This window comes from Candoia aspera, chromosome 1 (genome assembly GCF_035149785.1).
Source record: "Candoia aspera isolate rCanAsp1 chromosome 1, rCanAsp1.hap2, whole genome shotgun sequence".
NCBI classification, from domain to species: domain Eukaryota; kingdom Metazoa; phylum Chordata; class Lepidosauria; order Squamata; family Boidae; genus Candoia; species Candoia aspera.
In genome coordinates, this window is record NC_086153.1 from 319,962,143 (window position 1) to 319,982,186 (window position 20,044).

General features: G+C 40.4%; 1 protein-coding gene across 2 annotated transcripts in view; it reads right to left on the minus strand.

Annotated features, from left to right (window-relative positions):
• Nucleotides 1–20,044, minus strand: part of MNAT1 (MNAT1 component of CDK activating kinase) — a 151,706-nt gene that overhangs the window by 57,381 nt on the left and 74,281 nt on the right. For both annotated transcript variants that reach the window (XM_063290453.1, XM_063290452.1), the window contains exon 6: nucleotides 19,054–19,179. In XM_063290453.1, the coding sequence (XP_063146523.1) occupies nucleotides 19,054–19,179 (126 nt within the window). The remainder of the gene's footprint in view (nucleotides 1–19,053; nucleotides 19,180–20,044) is intronic.

Consider the following 20,044-nt stretch of genomic DNA (forward strand, 5'->3'; position numbering starts at 1 on the left):
AAGATCTCAAAGCTTTACACAATACAATGTCAATGCCACTAATATTTTACTGCAAAATCTTATAAAATCTGCACGCAAGGAGAGTTAAAGGATCATATATACACTCACATGCCTTTGTGGTAATATACAAAAGAAAATGTTTTGTTTCCTTTACATCCATATAGGACAGCATGACTAAATCCTTCTGTCAACTACACTATTGCATTACAAATTTATTCCCACTATTCAAGGATATAAAGGTAAAGGTTTCCCTTGACGTAAAGTCCAGTCGTGTCCGACTCTAGGGGGCGGTGCTCATCTCCGTTTCAAAGCCTTGGAGCCGGCGTTGTCCATAGGACACTTCCGGGTCATGTGGCCAGCATGACTCACGGAACGCCGTTACCTTCCCGCCGAAGCGGTACCAATTAATCTACTCACATTTGCATGTTTTCGAACTGCTTGGTGTGCAGGAGCTGGGACGAGCAACGGGAGCTCACCCCGCCGCGCGGTTTCGAACTGCCGACCTTCCGATCGACAGCTCAGCGGTTTAACCCGCAGCGCCACCGCGTCCCTCATTCAAGGATATGGTCATGAATATATTACTTCCAAATTTCTTATTTTACAAAGTATCTCCTATTACAGAATATTATCACTAGATAAGCGCCATATTTCAGAAGCGAACACCACACGGAACTGTACAAAATAGCAACCGAATTTATATGAGTTCCCTCCTCCAATTTCGAGAAAGAAGAGAGCACTCCAACACCTGTACACTCATTGACCAAAGAATCAGTTCCCCAATTAATCACTAGGGGCATAATTTCCTTCACAATAAAAGCAGAATACTTTGTAATGTGCTACTCAAGCGACTGCAAAGGAGTTGCAAGTAAGTTCAGAGGTATTACAGGGCAGGACTAGCACCATCAAAAGTTAGTGGCTCCAAATGAACAGCCATGCATGCAACTACAGTCATGTTCTGATTGGACTGAAAAGTAATTAATATTGAAAAGATAATTTTAGATAACTGTAAGACACAATGGCACGATGGGATAATACATGTAAAACCTAGAACAAGACTGGGGAGTAAGGAAAGGCGACATATGAGCACTAAAAATAAATTAAAATTAAATCACAGGAATTTTAACATTATTTACATTAGCTCGAGAAACTTACATCTCAAACATCATGATATCTCTTTGTTGGAAAGGAAACGAAAAGGAGGAATTACTTCAGTTGGCTTTAGTATTTTCAGTGAGGGACTTCAGGTTCAAACTAGCTTAACAGGGGAAAAAAGAGTTCCACTTTGCCAAAACTAAAATATGTTGATTCAGGTACCATTCGCTTAGCTTTCTCTTATTTCAACTCTTTTCTCAAAATAAGCTGTCACAGGTAACTGAAATTCACGAACAGAGAGAAATATAAGGAACTGATACCCCCCAAACTAGCCTGTGCGTGTGTCTGTGTGTGTGTGTGTGTGTACTCTCACCCCAGTCTTTTCCCCTCACCACTTTATCTATTGTAAAGCATACAACTCAACATATCTCTCTTTTCCTTCTATTTTATATCTTCCAGAACTTTTTGTTGTTGTTTATTCGTTTAGTCGCTTCCGACTCTTCGTGACTTCATGGACCAGCCCACGCCAGAGCTTCCTGTCGGTCGTCAACACCCCCAGCTCCCTCAGGGACGATTCCGTCACCTCTAGAATATCATCCATCCACCTTGCCCTTGGTCGGCCCCTCTTCCTTTTGCCTTCCACTCTCCCTAGCATCAGCATCTTCTCCAGGGTGTCCTGTCTTCTCATTATGTGGCCAAAGTATTTCAGTTTGGCCTTTAATATCATTCCCTCAAGTGAGCAGTCTGGCTTTATTTCCTGGAGGATGGACTGGTTTGATCTTCTTGCAGTCCAAGGCACTCTCAGAATTTTCCTCCAACACCACAGTTCAAAAGCATCTATCTTCCTTCGCTCAGCCTTCCTTATGGTCCAGCTCTCGCAGCCATATGTTACTACGGGGAACACCATTGCTTTAACTATGCGGACCTTTGTTGTCAGTGTGATGTCTCTGCTCTTAACTATTTTATCGAGATTTTTCATTGCTCTTCTTCCAAGGATTAAGCGTCTTCTGATTTCCTGACTACAGTCAGCATCTGCAGTAATCTTCGCACCTAGGAATACAAAGTCTTTCACTGCTTCTACATTTTCTCCCTCTATTTGCCAGTTATCAATCAAGCTGGTTGCCATAATCTTGGTTTTTTTGAGGTTTAGCTGCAAACCAGCTTTTGCACTTTCTTCTTTCACCTTCATCATAAGGCTCCTCAGTTCCTCTTCACTTTCAGCCATCAAAGTGGTATCATCTGCATATCTGAGATTGTTAATGTTTCTTCCAGAGATTTTAACTCCAGCCTTGGATTCCTCAAGGCCAGCTTGTCGCATGATGTGTTCTGCGTACAAGTTGAATAGGTAGGGTGAGAGGATACAGCCCTGCCGTACTCCTTTCCCAATCTTAAACCAGTCTGTTGTTCCGTGGTCTGTTCTTACTGTTGCTACTTGGTCGTTATACAGATTCTTCAGGAGGCATACAAGATGACTTGGTATCCCCATACCACTAAGAACTTGCCACAATTTGTTATGGTCCACACAGTCAAAGGCTTTAGAATAGTCAATAAAACAGAAATAGATGTTTTTCTGAAACTCCCTGGCTTTTTCCATTATCCAGCGGATATTGGCAATTTGGTCTCTAGTTCCTCTGCCTTTTCTAAACCCAGCTTGTACATCTGGCAATTCTCGCTCCATGAACTGCTGAAGTCTACCTTGCAGGATCTTGAGCATTACCTTACTGGCATGTGAAATGAGTGCCACTGTTCGATAGTTTGAACATTCTTTAGTGTTTCCCTTTTTTGGTATGGGGATATAAGTTGATTTTTTCCAGTCTGATGGCCATTCTTGTGTTTTCCAAATTTGCTGGCATATAGCATGCATTACCTTGACAGCATCATCTTGCAAGATTTTGAACAGTTCAGCTGGGATGCCGTCGTCTCCTGTTGCCTTGTTATTAGCAATGCTTCTTAAGGCCCATTCAACCTCACTCTTCAGGATGTCTGGCTCTAGCTCACTGACCACACCATCAAAGCTATCCCCGATATTGTTATCCTTCCTATACAGGTCTTCTGTATATTCTTGCCACCTTTTCTTGATCTCTTCTTCTTCTGTTAGGTCCTTGCCATCTTTGTTTTTGATCATACCCATTTTGGCCTGGAATTTACCTCCGATGTTTCTAATTTTCTGGAAGAGGTCTCTTGTCCTTCCTATTCTATTGTCTTCTTCCACTTCCGCACATTGCTTGTTTAAAAATAATTCCTTATCTCTTCTGGCTAACCTCTGGAATTTTGCATTTAATTGGGCATATCTCCCCCTATCACTGTTGCCTTTTGCTTTCCTTCTTTCTTGGGCTACTTCTAGTGTCTCAGCAGACAGCCATTTTGCCTTCTTGGTTTTCTCTTTCTTTGGGATGTATTTTGTTGCTGCCTCCTGAACAATGCTGCCAACTTCTGTCCAGAGTTCTTCCGGGACCCTATCTACTAAGTCCAGTCCCTTAAATCTATTCTTCACCTCCACTGCATATTCCTTAGGAATATTAGTGAGCTCATATCTAGCTGATCTGTGGGTCTTCCCTAATCTCTTTAGTCTGATCCTAAATTGTGCAAGAAGAAGTTCGTGATCTGAACTACAGTCAGCTCCAGGCCTTGTTTTTACCGACTGTACAGATGTCCGCCACCTTTGGCTGCAAAGGATGTAATCAATCTGATTTCGGTGTTGTCCATCTGGTGAAGTCCATGTATAAAGCCGTCTCTTAGGTTGTTGGAAGAGAGTGTTTGTTATGCAGAGTGAATTGTCTTGGCAAAATTCTATCAGCCTATGTCCTGCTTCATTTTGTTCTCCCAGGCCATACTTACCTGTAATTCCAGGTGTCATTTGACTGCCCACCTTAGCATTCCAGTCTCCTGTGATGAAAATAACATCTCTTTTAGGCGTGTTGTCCAGTAGGTGCTGCAGATCCTCATAGAACTGCTCTACTTCAGCTTCTTCAGCATTTGTGGTTGGGGCGTATATTTGGATCACTGTGATGTTAGATGGCTTGCCCTGAATTCGAATTGAGATCATTCTGTCGTTTTTTGGGTTGTATCCAAGCACTGCTTTAGCCATTTTCCTATTAATTATGAAAGCTACTCCATTTCTTCTGTGGTCCTCTTGTCCACAGTAGTAGATCTGGTGGTCATTTGATGTGAAGTGGCCCATTCCAGTCCATTTCAGTTCACTGACGCCCAGAATGTCTATCTTTAATCTTGACATCTCACCAATAACCACATCCAATTTGCCCTGGCTCATAGATCTTACATTCCAGGTTCCAATGGTGTGTTGATCCTTAGAACATCGGATTCGCCGTTCACCACCAGCACCGTCGGCCGCTAGCCGTCCTTTCGGCTTTGAGCTAGCTGCGTCATCACGTCTGGGGCTAGTTGAGCTCATCCTCTGTTCCTCCCCAGTAGCATTTTGACCATCTTCCGACCTGGGGGTCTCACCTTCCGATGGTATACCGACATATCTCTGGTTGTACTGATCCATTTAGTTTTCACGGCAAGAATACTGGGGTGGGTTGCCATTACCTTCCCCAGGGATCGCATTTAGTCTGACCTCTCTGTCATGACCTTCCCGTCTTGGGTGGCCCTTCACGGTTTAGCTCATGGCATCATTGAGGTGCTCAAGCTCCAGCACCACGACAAGGTAACGATCCTTTGCTGAAGCTTCCAGAACTAAGCTCCAAGAATATGTGAGCTTGATTAATCCTCTCAGAACCAATGATGTTACAGTTTTAATCCAACATATCTCAACAGCAGTAGATAGAGGAAGGCTAAGATATATTCTCAGAGATTCTTTTGACAAATGTATACGTCCCACAAATTCAATCATCACTGTGGCCTGGTTTGTACATCACACTAAGCCATGGATTATTTAACCATCATTTGTTGAGCAATAATAAACTGGATTCACACAATATATTTAGCCCTACATTATGGTTTACTAACTACAACAGCTGGGTTTGCATAACACACTAAGCCAAAAAAAATCACCATTTGATCTAGTACAATTTGTAAATATAACCCATGTCTGTGCTGCAGATTTACACTAAAGAGGGTATTGAATATTGTCAGTTTTATTTACAGGCACTGGGTTTACAAATGTCAGCATCCCCAGTTTTATCAGACCCAGCCAAAATGTCACAAGTGCGAAACCTTTGAATTCTGGCTCAATTTATTTTCATGCAATACTTGAATGAAGATATTGCCCAGTGGTGGATTATTTTTTTATGGACCAGCACAACTTCTACTTTTTTATGGGTTTGGAAAGACCTAATAATATACTTGGAAATACAAAAAGCTAGGTTAATTACCTGAAAAGAAATAAGACCAATTAACAACCACAAAAAAGAGATAAGCCATTAAACCTTTCAAAAAGAAGCATCTTTCCTCCTCCCTCCCTTCCTTTCAAACAATCAGAGAAGTTTCTTTCAACAGTAACTGATACTAGCTGCTTTTTCCTCAGTTCCATCTTGATGGACATACCAAACACAGCCTGGACTCAACAAGGGGGTGCCAGCTTTTGATGCCAGATGATGGTTGCATGGAACAATAACCTCTTCTCCGCCCCTGAACACCTGAGCAAACACCCTTCCTGAAAACCATTGTTTAAGACTACTACTTCATTATAGTACATTGTCCCTTTGATCCGAAAATCCTTTCTCCTTAGCATATGCAGGCAGTCAATGATTATACTTAAACTCAGGGCAATTTTCATTATAAAATATGTAGCAGAGTAAATGCATTTTAATGTGCTTTTTCTTTCATTACCAACATTTTTTTCCATTGATCGAAATGCTACTATCAGTTTCCTGCTTTAATTTCTGTCAAACTTTGCAATTTATTAATATATTAACAGGGATGCAGATATAAAAACTTGAGCCAAACAAAATTAAAAGTAAAAACTTACACTTCAATTTTTAAACTGCTAGACAGCAGCAAGTAGGCAACTTGTTTGATTTTTAATTTAGAAAATTATATCCCATTATACTGTATTTTCTTAAGACTACTATTTCCCATTTAATTAGAGTTTTAAAAAAACAATATTAAAAAGTATTAAACAAATCTACAAATAAAACTAATCTAGATGTAAAGAGAAAGTAAAGATCAGCTAATACTTATAAGCAGTAATGTGCCACAAGCACCACTATGGCAATTAAGATTTATTTTTTTAATCTTCTATTGCTCTGCTTTTTTGTTGTTGTTTGCTTGGTCGTTTGATGATGACAACTCTGAAACCAAGACAACTCTCTGCTTTGTAAAATCCTCTGCTCTGAGTGATCTAAAACATCTGCCTTTTTATTACTTACTTTTATTTACATTTTAATCCTGCCTCTTTATGGCATCCATGGATATCTTCCTACCCATTTTACATCATGTTATCAAACAAGTTAGACTGAGAGATAATGACTAGCCCCAAATATATGCAACAGCAGCAATCTGAAGCCATATCTCTCTGGCCACAATCCAATTCTCTAATTTATTTATTCATTTATTTTAAAAGACTTGTTTAGCTGGTCACCTTATACACCATAACCCTGGGTAACTTACAAACAACAACAGCAGTAAAAAGCATTTAAAAAATCACAAAAACTCCTGGCACCTCAAAAAGCAACACACACTCCACACATCCACCAACAACTTTATTGGGCTCCAGCCTCACTTTACCCACCCAATACTTGTGGGAAAAGTCAGGTCTTCAAGACTTTCTGCAAGGCTAGGAAGGTAGGGGCCTGGCGGATCTCAGGGGGAAGGATGTTTCAAAGGGTACAAGCCACTATCAAGAAGGCACACTGCCAAGATCCTTCTAGATGACAACATTTAATGGAAGGGACCTGGAGCACACCTACCCTAATGGAACAGGGAGATACCCTCAGAGACAGTAGTCCTACAAATAGCATACTGATGATACTGCAGCCTGTGCCATCGTATGACCTTTCCCAGCAGTCTCATATAGATGTTAAAGAGGAGGGGCAAAAGACCCAAGGCATCCCACATTGCAGGGAGCTCAACCTCTCCCCCTCTACCAACACCATCTAGAACCTGCCACAGAGAAAGGAGGAGAACCAGTGCAAAAAGTGCCTCCAACTCCCAACTCCCAACCCCCAGAGCCAGTGCAGGAGGATACCACAGTTGATGGTATCCAATGCCACTGAGAGATCCAGGAAGGCCAGGACAGATACATCACCTGTCCTGCTCACCACAGGCCATCCACAAAGGTGACCAACACTGTCTCATTGCTGTAACCCAGTCTGAATCCTGACTGCAAAGGGTCCAAATAATCCGCTTCATCTAGGGCCCTCTGAAGCTGAGCACCTACCACCTGCTCAACCTTCCCTAAAAGGGGAACGTTGGAGTCTGGATTTGCCTAACACATTCAGGTCCAAGGCACCACCCTGCTACTGCAATGAGGCATTAATGACCACTTGGATTCAGTCTGCCGGGAGGCCTTCACCAACCAGGAATGGCACTGGTCCAAGTGGCAGAACCCATAGTCCCAAGGACCCTGTCCACTCAGGTGTGACTGGCTCAAATTCTTCCCTGATATCAGAGCTCCGACATGCCCCAGTCACTTCCATAGAACCTGTCCAGCCAACATCCAACTCTGAGTGAAGTTGAGTGACTTTATCCAACAGATGCTGAGAATATTCCTCACGGGCTCACCTGGCCCCTCCTTACCCAGAAGGGAGCTGGTAACTCTAAACAGGGCTGCTGGCCATATGTCTGCAGACACAGTAAGAGCAGAGAACTGAACTCATTTCACTGCTCTGTCACAAGGTAAAATCTAATAAAGTCTCCCATCAATGCTTGGTTCGCCATGATCTTCGGCTTTCACTAGTGACACTCCCAACCTGACACTCATATGGTTAGTAGAGCTTAAGTTCTGTCAGGGAACAATTACCTGAAACTGAAAACCTGATAGGCTTTAGCAGCCTGCACTGCCAACATCTAGTACAGTTACATCTTTAACAGTCAGATTTCTGAAATCAAATGTTAACAAGCAAGCAACCCCTTACACCAACCTGGGCATCCTCCAGGCATATGAATTTCAATCCCTAGAATACTGCGACAGCATGGCCAATTGCTGAGAATTCTGCAAGTTGCAATCTATACATACAGAATGCCAGGTTTAGGAAGTCTTACACCACTGCTTATCCTAAAATGAAATTGAAATGGAGTGTACAACCATTTCATAGCTACTAATCATAGCAACTATATAATACCACCTACTGCAGACTATGCTTGAAATACCACCTCCTGAGGAATCTAAGCTCAGCATTTGATCTACTAGCAAGGGCCCTCTCCAAGAGTAAAAAAGCAATGGGAATGTCCATCCACAGAGGAAATTTATTTTGGTAGCTGGAGTGTAGGCCAGCAATACCCAAGAGAAACAAAAATGATAATAAATAATGAATACACAACACACAAGAGTAAGGGGAAGAGAACAGGAAATAAAAGCTCAGAATAATTACGAGTAGGACTTTTTCCTCAGGGTCCTATCTCTGTGGCAGTCAAAGAGATGCTTAGAGAATTACACTTAAAAAAAAATTTTAGAGGCAGAGATCCTGCCCAAAGCTCAAACAATGGAATATTTGAATGATGGTCTCCATAGGCAGAAACCCTGTATGATATACAGAGGCCATGAAGAATAAAGGCAAATTACCCTCCAGTAGTGGGGATAGTATACTTCTGTTGTGAATAGCTAGCCAGAACTCACAAAAGTACAGTCTCCTTGCCAGTCAAAATGCCAGACAACATCTGAGGTGGAATACACAACTTCTTTCAGACAAAAGGATTAGCATGCACACTCGGGAGATTTCCCCAACCCTTCCTCTCCTAAATAGAGAAAAGGTTTTGCTCTTTCAGCAGTTCTCTAGAGGAAAGGAGATGAGCAAGTAGTAGCGCACCAGGGCAGAGAGAAGGAGAAAGCTGAGATCATTCTGCTTCAGCCCCAGATTAAAGCTTGTCCTCTTAGCAATGGCTCTGGAGAAATAGAAATGCGTATGGAATTTAATTTAGGCTTTTGAGCCAAAGAAAGATATTTCAGTTCAAATCACCGGTCTACTGGCAGAAAAAAATATCTAATGCCTGAAACACAGTTTGATCTTAAGGCCAACTATTGTCAGTTATTCCATTTTAATTAAAATGTCTTTTCTGGTTTATTTTACTTTGAAATTTTAAATTTAACAACTAGCATTCTAGCACAGTAAAATTTAGCACTGAAACTGTATTTTTCCATTAGTGCAAGGGTTCTTTTAATTTAGCCATCCATGATTTATGCAACACATGGTTAAAACATGGCAATAAAAGAAGGAACATATTAGAGACCTCATTGTTTAAAAAAAACAGACAGCAAAAATGAAAAGTTATACTGAGATAATCTATAAAATGTGCTTACATTGTAGGAATGATGTGCTGTTCCTTCATAAAGCATGTAGGAAGTCAGCATTTCTCAAAAGTGTGAAGTATTTCCATGTGCTTAAAGTGTGAGCTTTCCAAAGCAAACAAATATGGAAAGGGGGGGGGGGAGAAAGAGAGGCCTATCCCCTGCCAGTTAGATCTTGGCTTGTTCTACCAGATATCTTCTCTCTTTCAAAATCGGAATTGCTCTTCCTTCTAATATGCATAAAGAAGAGACAAAAAGCAGCATATGTACCAAATTAAAGAACTTTGAAAGGAAAAACAGCCAACAAAATGTTCAACTGCACCATACAAAAGCAAATACTCAAAAACAAGATAAACATACAAGAAAATAAATTGATAAAATGCAGCATGAAACAATAAATAGAGTAACGGGGGGAGGGATCCCCCTCAGCATTGAATAGGCAAAATGGAATGCAAGACTTTAGTTGTATTCTTTATTTGTAACATTTCCAGACAGAAAAAAACAAGGTTCTCTAAGAGACTGACTCTTTCATCTAGATAGCTCAGCAAGCAGCATTCAGCTAAAGCAAATAAACAAACATTCCCTCCCTCCCACTTCTAATTTCAGAAGCAAGTGGAATGTAGCAAATTGATTTGTAGCCTAATTTGTTCTACCCGGCCAGGATCAACTATCTCCCTGCCTGTAAAAAGTGATGCTTCTGCTAATATGTCTGTCTTTAGACCTATCCAAACAAGCTCTCATCACTCACTCTTTATGCTTTAGCAAGCCAAGTACTGTGCATTCAAACTGAGCCATAGCATATACCGATTTGAAACCAGGAATTCACATCTCTCAGTCATCAACAGTGTTATTCAGCATAAGTGATAGTAAGCAAACACATGACCGTTAGGCATTCTATTCGTGTAGTGCTCAAACAGAGTATGAAGTTCAATATTCATGACAAGATTTGCCTAAAGATCTTATGAAAACTATTATTTCCTAAACTGTGTCCCATTCTCAGGTGAAAGTGAGAATCCCTACTAAGCATATTTGCAACAAGCACTGTATCAGTGCTAACAGTTGCTATTCATCTAGTCCAGAGCAACAATGCAAAGTGCACAGCATTACCCACACGAACATCAATGGGAAGGGTTATTCAGGGGTATACTTCAGAGAGGTTTTTTTTTAACTGTGTTAGATTTGTCTCAGGAGTTCCACAAGAACTTTGATGAGTTTTCTGCCTCAAAATGGTAGAAGCCATACTACCTAATTTCAACAATGTGAAAGGTGAAAGGTCCCTTGTGCAAGCACCGAGTCATGTCTGACCCTTTGGGGGGAGGCAGCTTTTGTGACGTTTTCTTGGCAGACTATAGTGGGGTAGTTTAGCATTGCCTTCCCCAGTCGTCACCTTCCTCAGAAAGCTGGGTACTCATTTTACCGGCCTTGGAAGGATGGAAGGCTGAGTCAGCCTGAGCCGGCTACCCAAGAATTCAGCTTCCACTAGGATCAAACTCGGGTTGCAGGAAGTTTCGGTTGCAATACTGCCGTCTACCACTCTATGCCACATGAGGCTCACACTGTATGTATAGCTATTATTAAATTTCTCCATAGAGTCAATCAAGAGCTTATGTTAGAGGTAGCTGGCAATCTCTTGGGGCTAGCAGAGCACTGATTATCTTATCTTCAGAACTTCTGCACTGGGTAGACTGAGCCCTCAAAGCATCATTTTCACATCCATGCATAGTAACACCTACCACAACTTTTTTTTGGTGACTTACCTCTCCCAAGAACATGCATATCTTTAGCAGTCTGAAACTACCTAACTCCACTTTTGCTTGGTAGCCATCTTTTCTTTCTCTGAGTCCAGCAACTATTTTCCTGCCAACTCCTTAGACCATTTCAACTTCCTCTCCCCATCATACAGTAAGTGAAATTATACATGTGGAAATACCTTGTTTTCTCCCACCTCTGTCCCAGACTCAGGATATCAGCTGTAAGTGGAGTCTATATCTGGGAGATCATGTTTATTTGGCGCATTCTATCATAGGGGAATGGAATAAGCTTCCTCAAATGTAGCTCCATTATTCTGGGGCTACTACAGAGAAGGTCCTGTTTCAGATAACTCTTCCTCATACCCTCACCATCAGAATGGCCTATGGAAACCTTAAACCAAAGATAATACCATAAGCAACATTTGTGAGACCATCTCTCCCTGAGGGTATCTGCTCATTCTATCAGGTTAGATAGAATGGATGCATTCCAGGTCCCTTCTCTTAAAGCTGGTCATCTAGCAGGACTTAGGAAGTGCACCTTCTCTATAGCTGCCCCTGCCTTGTGGAACATCCTCCTGCATGAGACACAGCAGGCCCTTATCCTCCTGGTCTTCTGGAAGGCCTTGAAGAGCTGGCTCTTCCCACAAGCACTGGGGTACAATGAAGCTGGAGCTCAGCAAGGTGGACTGTTGATGTGTGGGAGAGTGTTGTCCTGGGATGCTGGGAGTTTTTCTTCTGGTTCTTTGGATTTTTGATGTTTTTATTGTTTTGTGAGATGCCCAGGATTGTGGTTCATAATAATATGGCAGTTATATAAATCTAATAAACAAACAAACAAACAAACAAATCTTTAGATCAGGGATTGAAAAATTCCAGTCCAGAGTATGGATATAGCCCACAAGGCATTCATATTGACCTATTTCCCCTCAAAGACTCCAATCCGGATGAATCAGAGATTGAGATGTGCACATGACAGAACAAGAACATTAGCTACAAGCCAGAGGAAGCAAGTCATGAAGAAACCACACAGAACAAGAACTCTGGTTGGGTAGAGTCTCCCCCAGATTGAGTTCACCTGCACTCCAGATGGTAAACTTGGGAAGCATCCAACCTTTTTGCTGGATTCAGTTTTTCTTCCCTAACCTAGACAGTGTGGCATCGGTTTTCAAGGTAGGGTCACAGGTCAGTGCTGAACAAATATTTTACATTCACAGGAACCCAGAATCAAGCCTTGCAATTCCAATTAAAGGAAACCCAAGTATCAGAATTGGCAAGGCTTCTGTTCAGGGTGAAAGAAAACTAATACCAGCCAATTAGAGTGGATAACATGGGGCTAAATGAACCAGTGGTCAGACAGACCAATAGTCTGATCATGAAAACTGACTCATACATACTCATTTGGGAACCTAAGGAAGCAAGAAAGGTCAAATCTATCCTCAAGAAGTTTTCAGCTCAAGTTAAAGAACAGGGAGATGAAGGGAGAGAAATGCAAAGAATAGAGAGAAACAAAGGTAGCAGATTTATGTGTACAGCTGCAGTTTCATATATTTACAGTTACTTGTGAATGAGGTCCACTGACACAAGATCAGAACCTTGGTTTCAGTTGAGGATTTCACTTTAGCTGTCTAAATCAGAAGATAAACAGCTTATGGCTCTTGGACTATTAGCAATTTTTTTTAAAAAATCAATAAGTACTGTTCAGAGTGGTTTCAAGCATGCTTTTTACTAAAATATGAAGAAACGGTAGGGTTTATTTAAGGATTTTGTGGGCACAGTGCAACCTCATATTTGCCCTGCCCCACCCCCACCCCAGCTAGATTAGCACAGAGATGGATTTCTGCAAAATGAGACGTTAAACATTTATCTCTCCCTTGCATTCTTTTCTTCAACAGGAATAAGAGGCAGCAAATGGGATGGGAGAAGGGAAATGTCTGTACTACAGCTGGGTGCCCCAGTAGCAATTCTACCTCACCCCAGCCCCCTCATCAGAGAATGGCAAGGGGCCTAGATTGGCAGAGCACCAGACATTTCAGCCCCTCCTCAATCTTAACAACAGGAGGGAGAGGGTTGGTTGGGCAGTGGAGTGGCAGTGGCATGGCTGGGTATTGGCCAAGCTGGTGGCAGCCGCAGGGCTAAAGTGGCCATTAATATATTGTAAACAAGGTGGGCAGTGACTCCAAGAAGAAAGGATATGATAACAGAAAGAAGAACATGCTACAAGAAAGAAGTGGTAAGGATTTTTTTTACAGCTACAGTAAATACATCTCCAATTTTAAAAATCCTATTAACAGTATAGAGAATGTTACAGGCTAGGTTATACAAAGCACAGGGAGTTAGGGAGTGACATGTGGGGAAACCGGGGAATGTCCCTGCTTAGGGAGGTCCTACTTTCTGAGGCACAGTATAGCAGTACATGCTGCAACTCCCTTAAATTGGCCCTGAGAAGGAGAAAGGGCAGAAGCCAAAATAAGCTAATTGTGTCAACTGCCTTTATAACATGATATAGTAATCCCTGAACTAATTAAACAATATTATACATTAGTTGGCAGGTTAGCATACACTTTTTTTGAAATTGATCTGATGACAGACTACTTTTCAGCACACACAACCTACCTTACACTTCAAATAACTAAGAGAAAATGAAAAATACGTATTTCAGAATTCAGACTTCATTAATTCAATGTAACATGTTCCTACCTGAACTTTTTCTTCTTACAGAAAGTTATAATTTGTCTAATGTTAAGGCCATATAAATGTGATTAATAAATAAATAATGCTGCTGAACATAGCTCAAGATAATTCAAGGTACCAAAAAGGAAAAAATCTTAACTAAGATATATTTAAGAGAGCTGGATTGGATTCTAAACCCAATCCACTACCAGTAATATTTAAAGAACATTAAAAAGCCTTTTTGAACCTAACCAAAGATCCATTCCACTACAACATTTTGCTTTTCTCACTGAAATCAAGCAGGATGACAGATTCACAGTATTTAATGGAGCATCAGCATACTTTACAAACTAAAAATCTTTGGCTGCAGCAACTGATACTATGCATGTTGAATTGGAAAATAAATCCAACTGTTTAAGTAGAGTTTATTCACACATTTAGATCACTGGAAACTCAGTATCGTTTCATTTGGGCGCACATCAGAAGCAGAGTAAAACACTTGTAAAATGAAAGCTACAGACCATCACCTCCCAGTAAGCTATTACAATGAAGGAAAAAGAAAGAGGTATTAACAGAGAAAATCAACTGGCCACCTAGGGTACTGGGAAGATATATGGAGCAAGCTGGAGGCAGCCTGGGTGCAAGGAGGGAGGAGGAAGGTACACAGGTGTTCATGCACTCACACATGTAAAAGAAAGACAGTTATGTGCTGAATCATTGAGCCTCAGTCATTCTATTGTTAAGAACTAGAAACTGATTTTCCCTCTTGTGCTTGGTCCCTAAGCCAACGTACATACAGAGTACAATGTAAAAAACAGTGCTTCTATGAACAATTCTATTAATTCTCCCCAAAGAAGCCACTTTCTGGATGATCAAAATGACCAGATCAAGAATTCTCTGTCAAGAATTCTATCTCCCAGTAAAATAATGGCAAGAAAAGGCAATGGATATCAGAACCCAATTCCCTAGGAAAAACAAATATTCTAGTAAAATACCTATGGCCCAAAAGTGGGATTTCCACAAGGACAAGGACATCTTTGACATCTGAGGTTGTCAAACATGTTTGTGAGAATGAGCTTACAGGCTGCTTTACTTGCCAGTTATCTACAGCATCCTCATGCAGCGATGAGTTGAACCTCCATAACTTTTACAAGATTGATACCAAGATAATACTGCTCCCATTGGCACCAGAACAGTTGAAGAATTAAATAATTATCTCCATGCAATCTACCTTGCTATAGGGAATAAACAATAACATGTTTAAAGAAGCAAGGCAAGCCTTTTAAAGGGCCAATTTTTTTTAAAAATGTACTTCAGTGCTGCATCAATTGGTCTTCTCTTCCAGGAACTATGAAGGAATGGGAGTGTTCAAACAGTGCACTGATTAAATTATAATCAAAATGAAAGCAACATATTGTGGAAGAAAAGTATATTGGCAATGAAAGAGAAGAAGCAGTTTTGTTAGCTGTTAAACAAGTAGAAGACTGATATAGCACACAGAATGAAGGTCAAGTTGGATGCCATCTAAAAGCACATCTGTCTCCATAAATGGTTGTCATATTTCTAATTCCACCCACTCCTTCGATAGTATATAACACTCAGGTCACACTAAATGCCCATATCTCTCAGTGCACAACTTCCCTCATATAGTATGAAACATTACTTCTCTCTCTCTCTACACCACTTCCTATCAGTGGCTGGTACTTATATGGCATAGGGCACAAGGAATATTGCAATATTACGTTATTCAATTTTCACTGGATAATACGGGGGGCTGTAGATGTGAGCCAGCTGTGTCAGTAGCAGCCATGCATTAAAGTTAATGTCTTCTTTGTTACTAAGTGCAAGACTAGTGAAGTCCTTGTTTTAACTCTCTCAGGCTTAGCCATCAATAATTTAATCAAGCAAATAATTATTTTTTTTAGCTTCAGTCTATTGTGTTTTGTAGAGGGAATAAGGAATGGCCTTGAAGGGCAGGAGGAAGAACACTACCAAGGCAACAGTCAGATAAGCAAGATTTGAGCTCAGGCCAAGAAAATAACTTGAGAAAACAACTCAAACAAGCCCCTCCCTAGTTCACATGAAGGTAAAGGAAAGGAGGAAGCACATTCAGACTTGCAAGATTCTGTTACTATAGCTACAGCATTACAATGAAAGTAGTCCTGACCTATATGGCATTAGTTTCTTGGTCTGGTCTACCTTGTAGGGCTGACACGTTCAAGCCATCACAAGATGATAGGACTGTGACAGTGACTAGTGATAAGACTGCTGCATCACCAGACCCTGGACACCTGAAACTAGTCTTGGAACTATTCCATTTCTGTTCTCTCCCTGTTTTTATATCCCACTTTTCCTCCAAAAAGCTTGAGGATATAATCATTGTTTTCCTCTTTTATATTCACAACCCTACAACACAAATCAGGTTGAGAGAAGGAGAATAACCACTCAGTAAATGTCATGGCTAACAGAGCTTGATCTCATCAATCATTCAACATTTTAATCTAGCCCGCCCCAACGTGGGTGTTCTATGTTTGGACAACATTTCCCATGTTGGCTGTGAATGATGGGAGTTGGCATCAAACAGATCTAGATGGTGTTGGATTGCTCTAAACATTGGCTGGGTTTGTGCAACACGCTTAATTGGGCCAGTGATGGGAACAAGCACGTTATGCAAACACCATGAACCAGTGCAACAGGAGGAGGATAGTTTTATTTATTTAACAGTATGTATAGATCACCTCAGTCCTTAAAGAGTCTGAGTACTGAACAATGTAAGTAATTGAACAAAGTCCAAGAACAATTAAAAAACCAAACTAATACAAATAATAAAAATTCCTACTATGGATACCCACAATCACTACAGGCAAAAATAAGTTGGAATAATAATATGGAATAATATGGTTGATGAAGTGGAGGGAGTACTCCATTTCTCCATACACATTACAGAACTCTGTAACTCAATTAAATATATGGGTGGATGAGCCATATTCCTTAACATAATGCCCAGGAGCTGACTCCTGTTCCACATGAAACCTCTTTCTGAAAGTATCCCAGCTGTGACTGCCATGGTTCCATAATACAGGTAGTCCTTGAGTTACAACGGTAATTGGGACCAGAATTGCTGTCTCTAAGCAAGGTGGTCATAAAGCATGATGTCATGTGACCACATTGCGTAGCAACAGCAATCCCAGCAGTGCCAGTTACCATCATAACCTCAGGACTGCACAGGTCATTAAGCAGGAAGAGGCCACGGGTGAATGCATGGGTGCCTCTGGGGGATGGGGCGGGCAGGCGCTAGGGAGTGCAGACAGGCTAACGGGCCACGGGCAGGCAGGCAGGGTCTAGGAAGCGCTGGTGGGCCAACAGGGGCCGCAGGCAGGCACCAGGACTGCAAGGGCTGCAGGCAGGCATACGCTACAAAGTGTCAACAATTTGTCCTGTTCTACCCTTTCTTGGTATTCAAAAGAAAGATCACAAAAGAGAAATGTAAATATGAAAAAAATGCATTTACAACAGTACTCAGTTCAAAGATGTCTGCAGGTGAGAGGTCAACAAAGTCAAGATGGCAGTTAAAACCATGTAATGGAAGCCCCGCCCCTAAGGGGCACAGTGACAGGAGTTATCTTGACTTTTTTCACACCCCCTGAAGATAAAACTAAGAGAACTGCAACATTATAATCATTGTCATACTTCTAGAAAAATAAATAGCATCAAGTAGAAGCTCTATCTTTAAAGAGAAAAACCTTTTAAACTAAATCTTCCTGTTAGCAAGAATCTGCTCTTTTCCCCAAGAATGTTCAGCGATTCTCTGTATCAGAAAATAGTTACCCACATATTTTATCATATAAGTGCACCTATGTTATTTTTACCTCCATTTTTAACTACCTGTGCTTTGTTATGTCCAGACAACCTCTAGTTTGTCTATACAATGGTTTAGGGCAGGGTAAATTTTGTTTAGGTCAAGGTAGCTGAGGATGGTGGGACATGAAGTCCAAAATGTTTGGACAGCACTAAATTGCCTATCTCTGGCTTAGGGAAAAATTCAGTTTTAGCACCTTGTTCCTTAATATGGCCTGCCTCTTTAAACCAGCCTTTCCCAAGCATGAGAGCTACAGCTATTTATCAGCACAGAGTTGTAATCCAATCCAACTGGAGATCACTAAGTTGGAGAGATGCCCTAAACCACAGTCAAGTTTAAATATAGTCTGCATATGAGTATAATCAAGATTAATTGAAAATGGAAGCAAAAAGTATGATTCCTTCTTCACAGTTATATCAAAGATTAATGTTATGTCCAAACCCAGTCAACAATGAACACTGCCTGTTCATAAGAAAAAAGTACACACCATCTATGTGACAGAGCCAAAGAACTGTAACTTTTATGAAAAATATATATATATATACCAAATCTAGATGAACTTTGGAGAGACTCCTCGTAGAGCTATTTCACACTGTCATCATCCGTATTTCATAAAGAATAGGACTGTCAATGCTTCGAGAATGATTCCAAAGTAACACTTCAGATGTTGTGCAAGCCCAACTTTTTTCTGTCTTTTCAATTGCAACTGCTTCAAGGTTGGCGACTCACCAAAATTAATGTGATTCTTAGAGCAATTTTTTTTTTAATCTCATGCCAAAGCCTGAACAGGGTTGGGCTTTTTCAACAAATAGTAGAGAGGTGTTATGCACACATTTGCACAAGATCCAAAATAATTCTTCTAAATCATTTTAAAAATATGCCGAGCCCTAATGCAGAATGTATCTGGAGCAAACAACCATCCATATCCAGCATAGATTATTTCTTAATAGGTTGCATTCATTGGTATCACGTTGAAATACAGAAAAGATTGCCAGGATGAAATTACAAAGCATTGAATCCATTGCCAATGGGCTGTACTTCGCGATGTGTGATATAATCTACTGTACATTCATGAACTAGAAGTATAATAAGGTTTGGAACCAATCAATTTAGTATATCATTTTGTTTTCTTTATCCCTACCTTTAATACCCATAGCTTTGGTGCTACAGTGAATCTAGAATTTGACCTATTGTTCCAAACTCAGATTGGAAATGTTAGACTGTGAAAAGGAAAGGGTAATTCTCATACACACAGAAAGTTGTTCACGTCTTACCATTTTGATGCCTGTTGAAAATGCCACTGGCTTGACAGGTTTGGGAATCTCCAGTTGCATTTCTAGCTGTGTAGACCGATCTTTGTGCTGGGCTAACAACAAAGAAGCCGGCAGATGAGAACTTTCCTATGAACAAAATTAAAAACATGCAGTAAAATATTTAAAAGCCATAAACCATCCACCATTACTGTCATGCATTCCTAGAACAACAAATTGCATCTATCTCAAAAGGCCATTTCCAGAAGAAGAGAGCTCAATACTCCCAGTTTACCAGAAAATGATCATTTTTAATATAGAAAAAAGCTACATTAGCCTCATAAATCAAAAGAACTTGCAAACATATATTTTTATGTATTCCATAGTAACAATATATATATATATAACCAGAAAGGCAAATGCAACTGGATGTATTAAAATGTGATTATTACTTAAGCATGTAATTATTATGACTTTTAAAGTTGTTATAATTAGAATGATTCACAAAAAGCAGTACAGAAAGCCATCTAAGTTGGATCCAAAACTTCCATCCAGTTTCAAACTGGTTCTTCATTGGGTTTTATCTGAGGCTGTTTGAAGGTTATTCTCAGTCCTCTCACAGAATGAGAGTTCTCCTTTATTACAGAGTTGTTTTCTCCTTTAAAAATTTATCAGCAGAGAAGCCAGACAATCTCTTTATTATAAAATAATGCATCCATTTATTCAAATGGATGAGTTGCTTAGAAGAAATTACTTCAAATCTAATTATAAGACAGCATAATGATATCACACATGCTAGCAAAAAGCAAATAAAATAAAAAATAATACAATCATTTGTTAAAGTAACTCTTGCTTTGGTACAAATGAAACTGATGCTATTAATGGGATTGCCACCAAAACTGATAAACTTGAGTCAACTTTTCTTTTCATAATATGTAAAAGAGTTGTCCACACATCAAAATAGGAAGAAGTACTTCAGACCTTGGGTGAACACAATACTTTTCCACTATTCATT